The sequence below is a fragment of the Mobula birostris genome, chromosome 25 (assembly GCF_030028105.1).
Source record: "Mobula birostris isolate sMobBir1 chromosome 25, sMobBir1.hap1, whole genome shotgun sequence".
NCBI classification, from domain to species: domain Eukaryota; kingdom Metazoa; phylum Chordata; class Chondrichthyes; order Myliobatiformes; family Myliobatidae; genus Mobula; species Mobula birostris.
This window is the reverse complement of record NC_092394.1, coordinates 5,514,159-5,528,451: the sequence shown is the minus strand read 5'-3', so window position 1 is coordinate 5,528,451 and position 14,293 is coordinate 5,514,159. Positions and strand designations below refer to the sequence as shown.

The following is a 14,293-nucleotide window of genomic DNA, read 5'->3' as shown; positions in this document are numbered from 1 at the left end:
AAGTCATTCAACACCTGGAATTTGTGCAAAGAAGAAAATAAGGCTGGCCCTCTCATTCAATGGATTTAGTTATGATAAATGATTAGAGAAGCACAACACTTACAGCTTGAAAAGCTAAGAACTAAGAAGATTTGAATAATAAAGGTTGCACTAGTTAATGGCAGGTTTGGACTTTGAGGCAAATAGCAGTGATATCTTTCAAGGGACCTAATATGTCATATAAAGTGTTTGCAACTAAGTGTAGAACTCAAGAAGTTTTTGCCTAGCATTAACCATTTGGATTGAATAATCTATAAATAAACTGCAAATTATGTATGATTTGAATACAGAGAAATTTGGAACCAATATCAGAATATTTTTTCTGTATGAAAATTTCTCAACACTTGAATCACCTTCCATGCACAATCAAAGGTTATTTAAGATCTGTTAGTTAAATATTCTTTTCTCATTCTTTTAATCAAACAATCAAAAGACCATAAAACTCAGGAGCAGAATTAGGCCATTCAGCCATCAAGTCTGCTTCACCATTCAATATTGGCAGATTTATTATCCCTCTCAACCCCATTCTCCTGCCTTCTACCTGTAACCTTTGACACCATTACTAAGAAAGAACCTATCAACCTCCACTTTAAATATATCCAATGACTTGGCCTCCACAGCCATCTGCGGCAATGAATTCCACAGATATATAACTTGGAGATGGCAGAAATAATAGCTGCCATCGCTCTGACTTAGTCTTAACAAATCATTAAAATAATTTGGAAATAAATGCTCAATCAATTCATCTAACCTTGGTCGTTTCCATTACGACAGGTACATTTTTGAAGGTTCAATTATAGATGGATTGTGGTCTTTACAGAGCTAATATTTGAAAACCATGAAGACAAACTAGTTGCACTTACCACTGGGGTTGAAAGCCATGCAGGAAATGGGTTTATTATCATGAGCCAGGAAATGAGCCACTATGCCTTTACCTTCGGCATCCTCACTGACAAGCACCTGCGTTAGGAAGGAAAGAGAATAAAGTTTAAATAATTTACCTTCCGACAGAATATTCCTTGTTCAAACAGAACCATCTAAACTAACAAAAGGCCAGAATAAAATAGTTGACCCTAAATGAAAACCGAAAATACTCTGTTCAGAAAAACTCATCAAAAACATTGTCTAATGTTAAAAGTTTAGAATTTCTGTTATTTTCAACTAAAACTGATGAAGGCTTCCTTCCACCTGAACACCAACCTGCTCCCTTCTTATACATGCTCATAAGACTTGCCAGGCCTTTTACTGGGTTATTTCTAACAAAAATAAACAACAATAATCTTCCTCAACACCAAAAGAAAATTTACAATCCCTTTCAAAGAGTATTCCTATTATCACACCCAATGATGGTGTTTCAAATGAACAGCACTGAAATTTTCTATCTGGTCACTTGGGTTTGGAACAACGTGCAGTGCATAAAGCTGGTAGTGTACAACCAGGGCCAATGGTAAAAGTGACCGTTTAATAGACTCTTAGACGAGCGCATGGGTGAAAGAAAAATGGAGGTGCTATGTGGCAGGGAAAGATGAGATTGATCTTGGAATCGGCTATAATGTTGGCACAATTATCTAACTCCATTACTTTGATAACAATGGCAGCATTTTAAAAGGTGTTTAATTAGTTGCAAAATGTTTTGGGATATCCTGGGGTCGTGAAAGAATAATTATATATCTTTATTCCAAATCAAAGGATTCCCAACCTGGGGTCCACATACCCCTTGATTTATGGTAGGGGTCCATGGCATAAAAAAGGTTGGGAACCCCTGTTCTAAGTAAAAAAAAATACGATTAACACCAGTATCAAATCTGCAAGTCCAGACAATATTAATGAGCTACCCAAACTTCAACCTAGTTAATGACCCTATTTTAAACTAATCTTCATGTGGTACTACCAATAACAAACTGATCTATTTTCTATCCAGTAAAACTAACTTGTGTTTTATTTCCAGACACAAAAAATGGCATCACACGCACATTAAAAATGGAACTGTGGGCTTTCAGCTTGAAAATTAATTTACATAAGACTGCATAAATAAATAAAACAATAGACATTGAGGCGCTAAACAAAAATGTACTGTCGGGAAACCATTCCATTTGACAGTATATGCACATGTTTACATTATCTGTGTGTGCATGTTATATACACAGCATCAGTAATGTTTGCTTTATTCTACCACAGTAAATTCTCAAATTTTCACAAACAGCTGCACAGCATGAAATTCCTAATGTGTTCAGAATTGCACAATCTGAGAACTATTTCCAGCACAGACTTTCTGTCAACGTTGATGTATTTACTTGAACATGGTTTCTATTACTATCCTTCAATACACAGCACAACATCGACTGGCGCCTCCTCAAGAGATGGAGATTAGAGATGTAGTTGTAAAGAAAATTATTCTCCCTTCAATAATTCAGTTTATTTTGTCATAATATCAGGTATCAACTGACCATTATATACTTGACAAAATACATTATATGTCATTTTGCACAATAGAACATAAGCAGTGTGATTTAACATGTTTCACTTCACTGTGCAGTACTGAGGCAGTAGGTGAGCTGAATTGTTGGAGGTGAGATCTTCTGGAATGCGATATTAAACAGATCCCAGGCAGATGTAAACACTCCCAGATTTTATTTAGAAAAGACTCTTCTCCTGGTGTCCTCGCCAACTAATACCACTGAAAGCAAATTGCCACATCATTTGTCTAACTTACTGTCCAGGCTGCATTTAAATTATAGAACATTACAGCACAGTAGTTGTAGCAGACAATGAGGTGTTTGCATAGAGGTAGTGTTGCGGTTAGCTCAACGCTATTGCAGCCTGAGGTGGTCCGGTGTTTGGAGTTCAATTCCATGCGATCTGTAAGGAGTTAGTACATTCTCCCTGTGAACCTCATGGGATTCCTCCGGGTTCTTTGGTTTCCTCCCACAGTCCAAATATGTACCAGTTAGTAGGTTAATTGGTCATTGTAAATTGTCCTGTGATTAGAGTAGGGTTACACTGGTGGGCTGCTGGGTGGTGCAGCTTGTTGGGCCAGAAGTGCCTGTTGCCTACTGTAATGCCAAACAAATAAATAAATAACATTAAGCAGAAAGAAAGAAGGATCAATGATACCATCTTTCCAGACACTTCAGTGGTGCTGAATAATGCTATAAGTGTATACTTCATATTGAAAGGAGATTTTATCAGTAGTAGCGCACCCAAACCGAGCTATCAGTAGATATGATAATGCTACAGTTCCTCTCTGATCAATACAAAAACTATATCATAAGTTTAAAAATGGTAAGAGCTACCCAGTTTTTAAGACTTCAAAAGAAACTGATAACTGAAATAAGCAACAAATCTAAACTTCTACCAAGATCATGAGTGGGGGGGCACGGTAATGTAGCAGTTAGTGTAACTGTTATTGCAATGCCAGCAATCCGGGTAAATTCCGCTACTGTCTGTAAGGAGTTTGTACCTTCTCCCCGTTACTGTGTGGGTTTCCTCCCACATTCCACAGCTCTACAGGTTAGTAGCTTATTTGGTCACACGGGTGTAATTCTCTTTGGACTGAGAGGGCCTGTTACTATGCTGGCTCTATAAATAATAAAAAATAAAATAACTAGTGCCTGCCTTCTTTCTGTGCAAAGGAGGATGATAACTCGGATTACAGAAAGAGAAAAAGCCAATCCTTTTGCGGGGAATTTGTATTTAAATTTAACAAAGCACAGAAGTGCTGTTCTCCCATTTAAAATTGCTCAAGAATTAATTGATAAGCTTGAAATAAATGGAAAGGGTTTGTGAAAGTAAAAATGAAAAAGGCAGATCAAGACCCTTGTCGTCCATTTGGCCAATCTCAACTTTCAAATAAATGTCACATTATAATCTGTCACTTTCATAAGAAATGTGCTGTGTAGCTGGCTATGTTAGATACATTTTTGCTTCTAAATCAAGGTGTAATTTTTGAGGGAATACAGCACTGCTGGAGGCTTTCTACTGAGGCATTAAACTGAAGTTTACCTGGGGGAAAAAATCTATAGAATTATGTTAAAAAGAGCACAGATATCCTGATGTCCTGTTTCACAGCCTCCCTTCTTACATTAAACATGTTTTTCTCCCCCCTCTAAAGTTTACTTCACACTAGAAAAGGCTTTTCTTTCTATTCCTTCTTAGTTTAGCCTTTTTTCTTCATTCTTTCATTGTTTTCCTAATTTATTTCCAAAAAGAGACTAAAAAGAACCCACTTCTTGGAATACATTCCAAAGACGGGCTGACATCTCTTTATCATTGTTGTTGTTATTTTCTCCGATGGACGCCATAGCAACATGGCAGCCAAGCACTGGTGCACTCTTTAAATGTTCTGTCACTGAGTTTAATTAAATGGCTGAAAATCACCAGGGCCTCTGTAAAAAGGCTGAGGTAAGTGAGAGAGGAAGTTGTACAGTTTTGATTTATGGTAGTTATTAAATACTATGTACTTGGCCAAATAAAAGATTTCACTCACTTTAATCACCACTTTGATGTTACTCATTTGAGAAAATGAGCAAGAATCTTTAAAGTCACAGAGCCCCAAAGTAGGAGACATTCATAATTAGGAATTTTTAACTTAATCAAATTTTCTAACCAAAGGATCACTAACTTCATAAACTTTTTTAATATTCTATTTCCTTTTTACCTTTATTTTAAAATAAAAAAGCACATGTCATCTTCCCAATGGCTTAGCCCATTTTCCCAGGATGTTGCCCAGATTAGGAGTATCAGTGCCTCAGTCAGTTAAAGTGGTATTAGTCACTCTGTTATGGTTAAGTGACCCTTAGTTAGGAAGGCAACTGTTACATTTTTAAATGCAATCCAATGGCTGTTGCTGGAAGGATACAGGTCGTAAGGTATAGGTCATAAAGTCAGCTGAGGGCAGGGTGAGCTCTGGGTGTCTTACCACCTCCTGCTGACGATAGTCTTGCTTGTAAATGAATAATGCAAACTGAGCAAGTTAGAATTAACAGCATCAATAGATCCATGCTCAACAATTCATCAACCTCAGGAAAGGAGGTGAAGAAAGCAAAATTATTTACAGATAATAAAATTCTTTTCTCTTGAGGTTCTGCTCTTCCACATTTCCATCCATGATGAAAATTGAATATTTATCACCACAACTCTCTTTATTTTACAGAAATGTCCACAAACGCATGCTATGTTATGCTATTTGGCACCATATGATGGTGCCGGAATGTGTGGCAACACTTGCAGGCTGCTCCCGGCACATCCTTAGGTGTGCTGGTTGTTAACACAAGCGACACATTTCACTGTATTCTGATGTACATATGATAAATAAATGTGAATTTGCAATACTCGGGACATCTCAATTGCTCAATTGACTTCTCACATAATTCAAAATGTTACCGAGCAATTGTGATGGGCAAGTTTTTTTACACAGAGAGTAGGGGGGTGCCTTTGGGTGGTAGTAGAGGCAGAAATATTTGGGACTTCTAAGACACATTTAGATAGGCACATAAATGTGAGGAAAATGGAAGGACATGGACTTTATGTAGGCAGAAAAGATTAGTTAGCTATTTGATTACTTATTTAATTGGTTCAGCACAACATTGTGAGCCGAAGGGCCTGTTCCTGTGCAATACTGTTCTATGTTACAATTCGTCCAGTGCTCACAGTTTCATAGAACAACTGTAACTACAGCAAAACATAGAGTGCTTGGATAATTTACAGATGGACAAGATCATGAATGGATTTGTAAACAAGGACAAGTTTCAAAACACTCATCTCCTTACTAGGATTTCAATATTAGTATCATAAAAGAGGTTAAAGAACACAACAAGCACCTTTGTTGCCTGTATAGCAGCGCTTGCTCTCTTGTGTGTATCTGTTATACCATAAACATATCTAAGTTCACAAAACTGAAAGTCAAGTAGGCATCCTGAAAATTCCTTTATGTGGTGACAAATACCTACTGATGGACTATATTTTTCTGCACTTAGCTTTAAAGACTGGTGGTACAAATAGGGATTTGGAATGACTCCTCAATCTTTTTGGCACATCCACATCACTTGAGCCAAGTCTATAAACGAACGACAGACGACAGCATCATCCGGCCTTTATATCACTGGATGTTTATAGACACGCATGTCAAAGTCTCACTTATCTGGAAATAAAGAGCTGCATTGTAACAGCACTTTCACGGCTTTCTAAAACTTCTCAAAGTCTTTGACATCATGAACATGGCATACAGCAAGATCCCTCACTGTTCATTAGTTTTTAACCATTGACTCCATTTTGTTTTGGTTGAATTGATTGAGAGAGGCTTGTTAGACCAAATAATGAGGTGATACGCTTCTGTCAGTGCAATAGCCGGCTGGTGGCACAATGGCATCAGCGCCAGACTCCGAAGCGAAGGCTCCCAATCCAAGTTGGGCCACCCCCTGAGCACACTTTCCATCAGTGCCGGGTTGAGCATCGAGCTAGCCACTCGGCATCGTTTAAAAAAAAGGGTTGAGTCAGGAACATTCATATCGTGACCCGGTTAATCCAAAAGGAAACCAATCCTGACACCACGCGCCAGACAAGAATGGCTGACTGTCTGGTGCGATACGCTTAAAAAAAAGTGTAAAAGATTTTCTGAAGCCTTTCAGAAGAGGAAAGAGGTACCTGAGACTGAAACGATCATCTGAAAAACAGCATCTCAGACAGTGTTGTATCCCCCTAGACCTGCCTATCAGAGAACCATCAAGATGCCATGGTGGTGTAGAGGTTAGTGCAACGTTACTATAGGTTAGGGCATAGGAGTTTGGAGTTCAATTCCGGCGACCTTTGTGAGGAGTTTGTACGTCCTTTCAATGTGCGTGTGGGTTTCCTCCCACATTCTAACCATATACTGTTTAGTAAGTTAATTGGTCGTTGTAAATTGCCCCATGATTAGGCTAGGGTTAAATCACTGCATTGCTGGGCAGCACAGCTCGAAGGGCTGGAAGAGCCTGTTCCACACTGTATCTCTAAATTAAAATAAAAGACTTTATATCTAAGACCTGGTATGTACTTTTCAGCTTATGACCCTCTCACTCAGTGAAGTGGCATCACGGATAGATGAAAGAAAGCTTTTGGCACATTGGGCTTCATGAATCTTCTGGTTAGATGGCAGCATGTGTGAATGTAGCAGCCTCTCTGGTACTTATTTCTCTGTAAAATTACTTTTTCATGAACACAAAACATTTCTACTCCAAGAACTTCAGGTGCTTCACGGCTACTCCATCAGTGAGCTCCTCGGTGATTGGAGTAGGGTACTGGTGATGCCAGCGAGCAGCCAGCCGAGATGTCAAAGGGGCCACCTGAAATGTTGGAGAAGGAGCCAGCTGAGGAGTTGAAGGAGCTGGCCGTGATGTTAGAGAAGGAGCTGGTCAGGATATGGGAGGAGCCCACCGGGATGTCATAGGAGCTGGTTTGGGTTCAGAGGAGCTGACCTGGCCACAGGCTGTGTTGCTGCCCGCTACTTGGAAGTATTAAAGTTGGTGCGGTATTACCATGGGAGATTGTCTCAGTCATTTCACTTGCGATCACAAGACTCTGTTGGACAGTGTTAATGTAAATTGTCACATGCCTGTTACCTTTGTCTGGTGGAGGGATAGATGACATGGGAGCTGTGTAGCCTCAGTCGTAGCAAGGACTAGGTCTCAAGTCTCAGGCTTGCCTGCTTCTGCAGACCAGATGAGAGACTTGGAAGCGCTACAGCATGGTGTCCGCGCTCGACTAGGGCCTGGCCTCTCCCATTGGTGCTGCCCTCCTGTGTTCGAGCAGTGGAATGCATGTGTCTCCACACTACCAGCAGACTGTACCATTGATTGCCAGACATTGTCATTCAGGGTCTTGGACTAAATATACCTGTATATGCTTTTTTTTCGAATGAATATGCTTCTTTGCTCGCTATTTTGAATGTTACTCGCTATATTGAAGTTTGCTTGCTATTTTCAATGTTTTACACCTTGGCCCCAAAGAAACACCGTCCTGTTCAGCTGTATCTATAAATGGTTTGAATGATAATTAAATTTGTTTTGATTTTGAAATCAGTGCATTGAGTACAGGAGTTGGGATGTTATGTTGAAATTGTATAAGACTTTGGTGAGGCCAAATTTGGAGTATTGTGTGCAGTTCTGGTCACCTACCTACAGGAAAGATGTAAATGAGATTGAAAGAGTGCAGAGAAAATTTCCAAAGATATTGCCAGGACTAGAGAACCTAGATTATAGAGAAAGGTTGAATATGTTAGGACTTTATTCCTTAGAACATAGAAGATTAAGGGGAGATTTGATAGAAGTATACAAAATTATGAGGGGTATAGACAGTGTAAATGCGAGCAGGCTTTTTCCACTTTTTGGGTGAGACTACAACTAGAGATCATTGGTTAAGGGTGAAAGGTGAAATGTTTAAGAACATGAGGGGGATCTTCTTCACTCAGAGGATGGTGAAACTGTGGAACAAGCTGTCAGTGGATGCAGGGTTGATTTCAACATTTAAGAGAAATTTGGTTAGGTACATTGATGAGAGGGGTTTGGGGTGCTATGGTCCGAGTGCAAGTGAATGAAACTAGGCAGATTAATGGTTCGGCACAGACTAGATGTGTCGAAGGGCTTGTTTCTGTGTTGTAGTGTTCTATGACCCTATGACTGACTTACATCAGAGTCTATCCATGAACCCAGCTAACTAGATTTAACAAATAAGATTATTGGACGCAATAACAAAATGGTTAAGTTACTAGATGAATAGCCCAAAGCCTGACCTATTGATCATGAGACAAAAGTTCAAATCTCAACATAGCAGCTGAAGAGTTTAAATTTAAATAACTGACTAAATTGCGTCTAAAAACTGAATATCAGTAATGGTAGTTATAAACTACTAAACCCATCCGGGTACTTCAGGAAATCTGCCATCTTTATCTCATCAAACCAATATATGAATTCAGAGAAGCAATATGCTGATTCTCAACTATCCTTTTAATTCAGAGTTAACTAGGGATATGTAGGCCTCGCTGGCAAAGTCAACATTCTGTAGAATCTATAGTGTAAATGAATAAATTTTTTTAAAAAATCATATTCAGAAGCAATATTCAATTCTCAAACAAATGCAACAATCCAAACTTCCACTGGATCACTGCATGTCATGGCTAGATTCAAGCGTTACAACCACACAAATCTATGCTGTACTGCAGAAGAGTGTTGAGCACCTTAAAATTAAAGTCAAGTTTATTATCAGGTGCAACGAAAAACTTACTTGTAGCAGCACCACAAGCACAGAGTATCAGATAAACAGCATTCATAAGAAAAAACCATAAACATATTTTTTACAGGAAAGAACACAATTAGAACAAAAAAAGTCCATCTCAGTGCAAAGTAGTGTAGTCCCCCTGGCCTCCCTCAGGGTCGCTCGGCTCGCTGTTGTCCAGGGAAACAGCCCTTGGCCCCAGCAAACTGGATAATTAGTTTGTGTGGATGCTGTGTGATGTACCCCACCCCGCCCAAACAACAGACAATACACCAGATGCAATTAAATGACTTACAGTTTATAGATATTACTGGAACTATATAATTAATAGAGAATAAAATATAAAAGGGAAATAAAAGGCGCCACACTTATCAAAGTTCAATCTCTTCGTGCACAAACAGTTGGAGCTCAGGACCCTTCTTCTTCACCCTGTGACCCCTCGGACCACCTCCACCGGCCGCCTAGGACCAACAACAGTGGTCGACCAGACACTCCACACAAGTCCGTCTCCTCTCCTCACCGTATGCCCTGCTCAGGGTCCGACCCCGTTAGCAGACCTCACAGCACCTGGTCCATCCTCTGTCTCTCACTCCCGCCTTCTGCCCTAAAACCCCACGCATACAATATCTTACAGATACACCAAAAACATAACAACTATCCCAATTGGTTCATAACATCTTCTTATCAGTAACGTGATTCAACAAACTGCTAGCGAGAGGACTTTCTCTGCATTTAACATAACAAAGAAGCATTCCCAAGTATAACATAACAAAGAAGCCATTTTAATTAGCCTAGGCAGTAACAAAAGAGACAAAACCCCCTTACAGTAGTTCAACGTGTCATTGTTTGCTAAATTGTAGTGATTGGTGTTGAATAATGTTGAAAAGGTGAATTCAATAAGTTCACTTTCTGAAGGTCTTGTGACACAATTCTCATATGAAGTATAAGCATAATTGCCACAAATCGATATTAGTCTAACAGCATTTATTGCTTATTTAGGGTGTTCTCAATATAATGTCTATTTACATCCGGAGAGGTGAAAAGCAACTCACAAGGCCAAATGAGAATGTCCTTTTTGCTTCTGATAATTGTCACCACAAATAAAAGAAGCCTCTACTTCGCAAAAAAGAACATTAATCTGGTCTAAAGTATGATGACACAGCAGAGAATACTGTAGTAGAAAGGACTAAACAAACTTCCCTTCGTTCATTTGTTATGTGCCATGTCATATGATGTAGGCGATCATGGTCTTTCTATGACCATGATCGTTCTTGGCAGATTTTTCTACAGGAGTGGTTTGCCATTGCCTTCTTCCGAGCAGTGCCTTTACAAGACGGGTGACCCCAGCCATTATCTATACTCTTCAGAGATTGTCTGCCTGGCGTCAATGGTCGCATAACGTGGACTTGTGATATGCACCAGCTGCTCACACAACCATCCACCACCTTCTCCAATGGATTCATGTGACCTTGACTGGGGGGGCTAAGCAGGTGATACACCTTGCCCAATGGTGGCCTGGAGGCTAACAGAGGGAAGAAGTACCTTACACTTCCTTTGGTAGAGACGTATCTCCACCCTGCCACCCTAAACTTCCTTTATATATAGACAAACTAGATAACCAGATGTTTATGTTTCATGTTCTCAATGCTGCTTACTCAGATTCAACAGATAGCAAGCTCAAATGTGATGGGGGGGGGCTCAACTGGACCAGTATTCTGGTGGCCAAGGAACCAATCAATTGTAAGCATCAGCTCTCCGAGTTGTTGCATGCCAAAAATCTCAGCACCATGTGGTTCCTGAAATTTTACATCCACTCACTAAATGCTGCCAGATGGAACCACTGACAAAGATGAATTTTGTGGCCATCTAACTTTGCATATCCAGTTATACTGAAGTAACAAGAGTGTTTATATTGTGATTTATACTCCGCTCCACTTGCTTTACACCGATGACTGTGTGGCTAGGTGCAGCTCCAATACCACATTCAATTTTGCTGATGACTGTTGTGGGCCAAATCAAAGGTGGTGATGAATCAGCATGCAGGAGGGAGGTTGAAAATTCGGCTGAGTGATGTCATAAAACAACCTCTTACTCAATGGCAGCAACACAAAGGAACTGATTATAGACTTCAGGAAAGGGAAACTGGAGGTCCATGAGCCAGTCCTCAGTGGAGGATCAGAAGTGGAGAGGGTCAGCAAATTTAAATTCCTGGGTATTACTATTTCAGAGGATCTGTCCCGGATCCAGCACACAAGTGCAATTGTAAAGAAAGCACGGCAGCACCTCTACTTCCTTAGGAGTCTGCAGAGATTGAGCGTGACAGCTAAAACTTCGACGAACTTCGATAGATGTATAGTGGAGAGTGTATTGACTGGCTGCATCATGGTCTGGTATGGAAACACCAATGCCCTTGGATGGAAAATCCTACAATAGGTAGTGGATTCGGCCCACTACATCACAGGTAAAGCCCTCCCTACCACTGCGCAGATCAACATGAAATGCTGTTACAGAAAAGCAGCATCCATCATCAAAGATCCCTACCACCCAGGCCATGCTCTTTTCTCACTGCTGCCATCAGGTAGACGGTACAAGAGCCTTAGGACTCGCTCCATCAAATTCAAGAACAGTTCCTATCCCTCAACTACTAGATGATCAAACTATAGCGTATAAGGTAAGTTTTAAAGAGCATCTTAAAGAGAACAATAGGAATAAAAATGAAGGAAATGATAAGCAGGGGGAGGCAATTCTTACCTAATACACAAGGACACAGAGTAACACACACAAAATGCTAGAGGAACTCAGCAGGTCAGGCGGCATCTATGGAGAGGAATAAATAGCCGATGTTTCAGGCCAAGCCCCTTCCTCAGGACCCTGCATTTCCTCCAGCATTTGTGCGTGTTAATCTGGATTTCCAGCATCTGCAGAATCACTAGTGTTTACACAAAGACACAGAATATACCATTTGGCCCACCAAGTCCATAATAGCTACCAATCAAATAATCCTATTGGTCTCACCCTCCCTTTTGTTACTTCTCAGTCGGCAGTCATTTATTCTCTCACACATGCTTGTGAACTCCTGTTTGATACTTATTCTAATTGATGTACACCAAGGAATAATTTACAGCAATTGATTTACTTCCTGACTCTTTGGAATGCAGGAGGAAACCAGAAAACCAAAAGACAACCCACACGGTCACAGTGAGAAGGTGCAAGTTCTGCACACAGAATATGCAAGCCCATTCTGCCTTCAAGCCTGATGCACTACTCAGTATTCACAGTTGCTCTTTTACCTCAACACTCATTTTAGAAGGAAATTAAACACTTCAGGGGAGAAGCAGTTGAAGACATGGTCACCTACAGTACAGCATGAATTGCCACAGACAAAGACCTGGTAAAAATGGATTAGAACAGATAGGTGCTTGATGGTTAGCATGGATGAGGTGTGGCAAAGGGCCTGTGAAGGGCCTCACCCAGGGCCTGCTGTGTGAGTTATGTATGAGGTAGAGTTAGAGAAAGGCAGAGATCTCAACAGTAAAACTATAGATGTTTACACAGATTATTGTAAAAGTAATTCACATCTAATCAATGTTTCCTATAACTAATACTGCTATGCAGCTAGCATTAACTCCAACAGCCCCCAGTCACAGAGTTAATTTAACTACTCTTGGCTGCCACTAAGATTAAATGAGCTATTGCCAAAATTCTGCTACTGTTATACAAAGAAGCTAATATATATGGTTAACTGACACCTGTTAAAACAGGGCTGTTGAGAATGTGCTGTCAGCAAAAGAACTGTTCTGTACTTCCTCAACATAACCATCACATTTGCTCTGCCATTCCACCATGGCTGATTTATTATCCGTCTCAACCCCATTCTCCTTCCTTCTCCCCATAACGTTTGATGCCCTGACTAATCAAGAACCTATCAACCTCCACTTTAAGTATATTCTCTTAGTATTATTATTTCTTCCTTTTTTTATTTGCACAGTTTGTTGTCTTTTGCACATTGGCTGGATGCCTTAAGTTTGTGCGGTCTTTTACTAAGTCTATTATGGATTTACTGAGAATGCCCGCAAGAAAATGAATCTCAGGGTTGTATATGTTGAGGATATGTTAAGGCGGGAGGAGAGAGAGCAGCGCACCGCACACATGCGCAGCCCTCCGGTGAAAAATGATATTGTATCCGTTAAATAGGGGCCGTGGACAATTCTGATTTGATGGGGAATGGATGTGAAAGCACAGAGGAATATCTGGAGAAATTTCTGAAACGCTCATTCACTGCTGTCGTTACTGCGTGGTCGGGAATCTTTCGGAGGGTAGGCCTCAAAATCCCCAGCTTTGCCTGCTGTTGGCAACTGAGGTTGAGGTCGAATCGTTCGGACAGAGATGGCGCTCAGTACTCGGTGTCGGAGAGCTGATCAGAGCTCGAAATTTTCGGACGACTCAGAGTCGGACTGTGGTCAGGCATGGCAGAGAGAGTTCTTCCTTCTCCCCTCTGCGTGAGATGTGGAACATTTGAGAGACTTTGAACTTTTACTGTGCTCATGGACTTCTTCATCAAGTTATGGTATTGTTGCACTGTTGTAACTATATGTTATAATTATGTGGTTTTGTCAGTTTTTTCAGTCTTGGTCTGTCCTGTGTTTTGTGATATCACACCAAAGGAAATGTTGTATCATTTCTTAATGCATGCATTACTAAATGACAATAAAAGAGGACTACGTGTCTTCATAACCTAAATATGTACTTTGATAATAAATTTACTTTGACCTTTAAAATATACCCAATGACCTGGCCTCCACAGCCATCTCTGGCAATGAATTCCACAGATTTAGCACCCTCTTGCTGAAGAAATCCCTCCTCATCACTGGTCTAAATGAATGACCCACTATTTTGAGGCTGTGAACTCTGGTCCTACACTCTCCCACTATAGGAAACATCTTCTCCACATCCACTCTATCTAGGCCTTTCAATATTTGATAGGTTACAATGAGAATAGGAAGCTTTG

At 40.3% G+C, this 14,293-nt stretch overlaps 1 protein-coding gene across 3 annotated transcripts in view; it reads right to left on the bottom strand.

Moving 5' to 3' along the window:
* bcas3 (BCAS3 microtubule associated cell migration factor) overlaps positions 1-14,293 on the bottom strand; it is a 975,956-nt gene that overhangs the window by 730,570 nt on the left and 231,093 nt on the right. For all 3 annotated transcript variants that reach the window (XM_072243678.1, XM_072243680.1, XM_072243679.1), the window contains exon 13: positions 903-999. In XM_072243678.1, the coding sequence (XP_072099779.1) occupies positions 903-999 (97 nt within the window). The remainder of the gene's footprint in view (positions 1-902; positions 1,000-14,293) is intronic.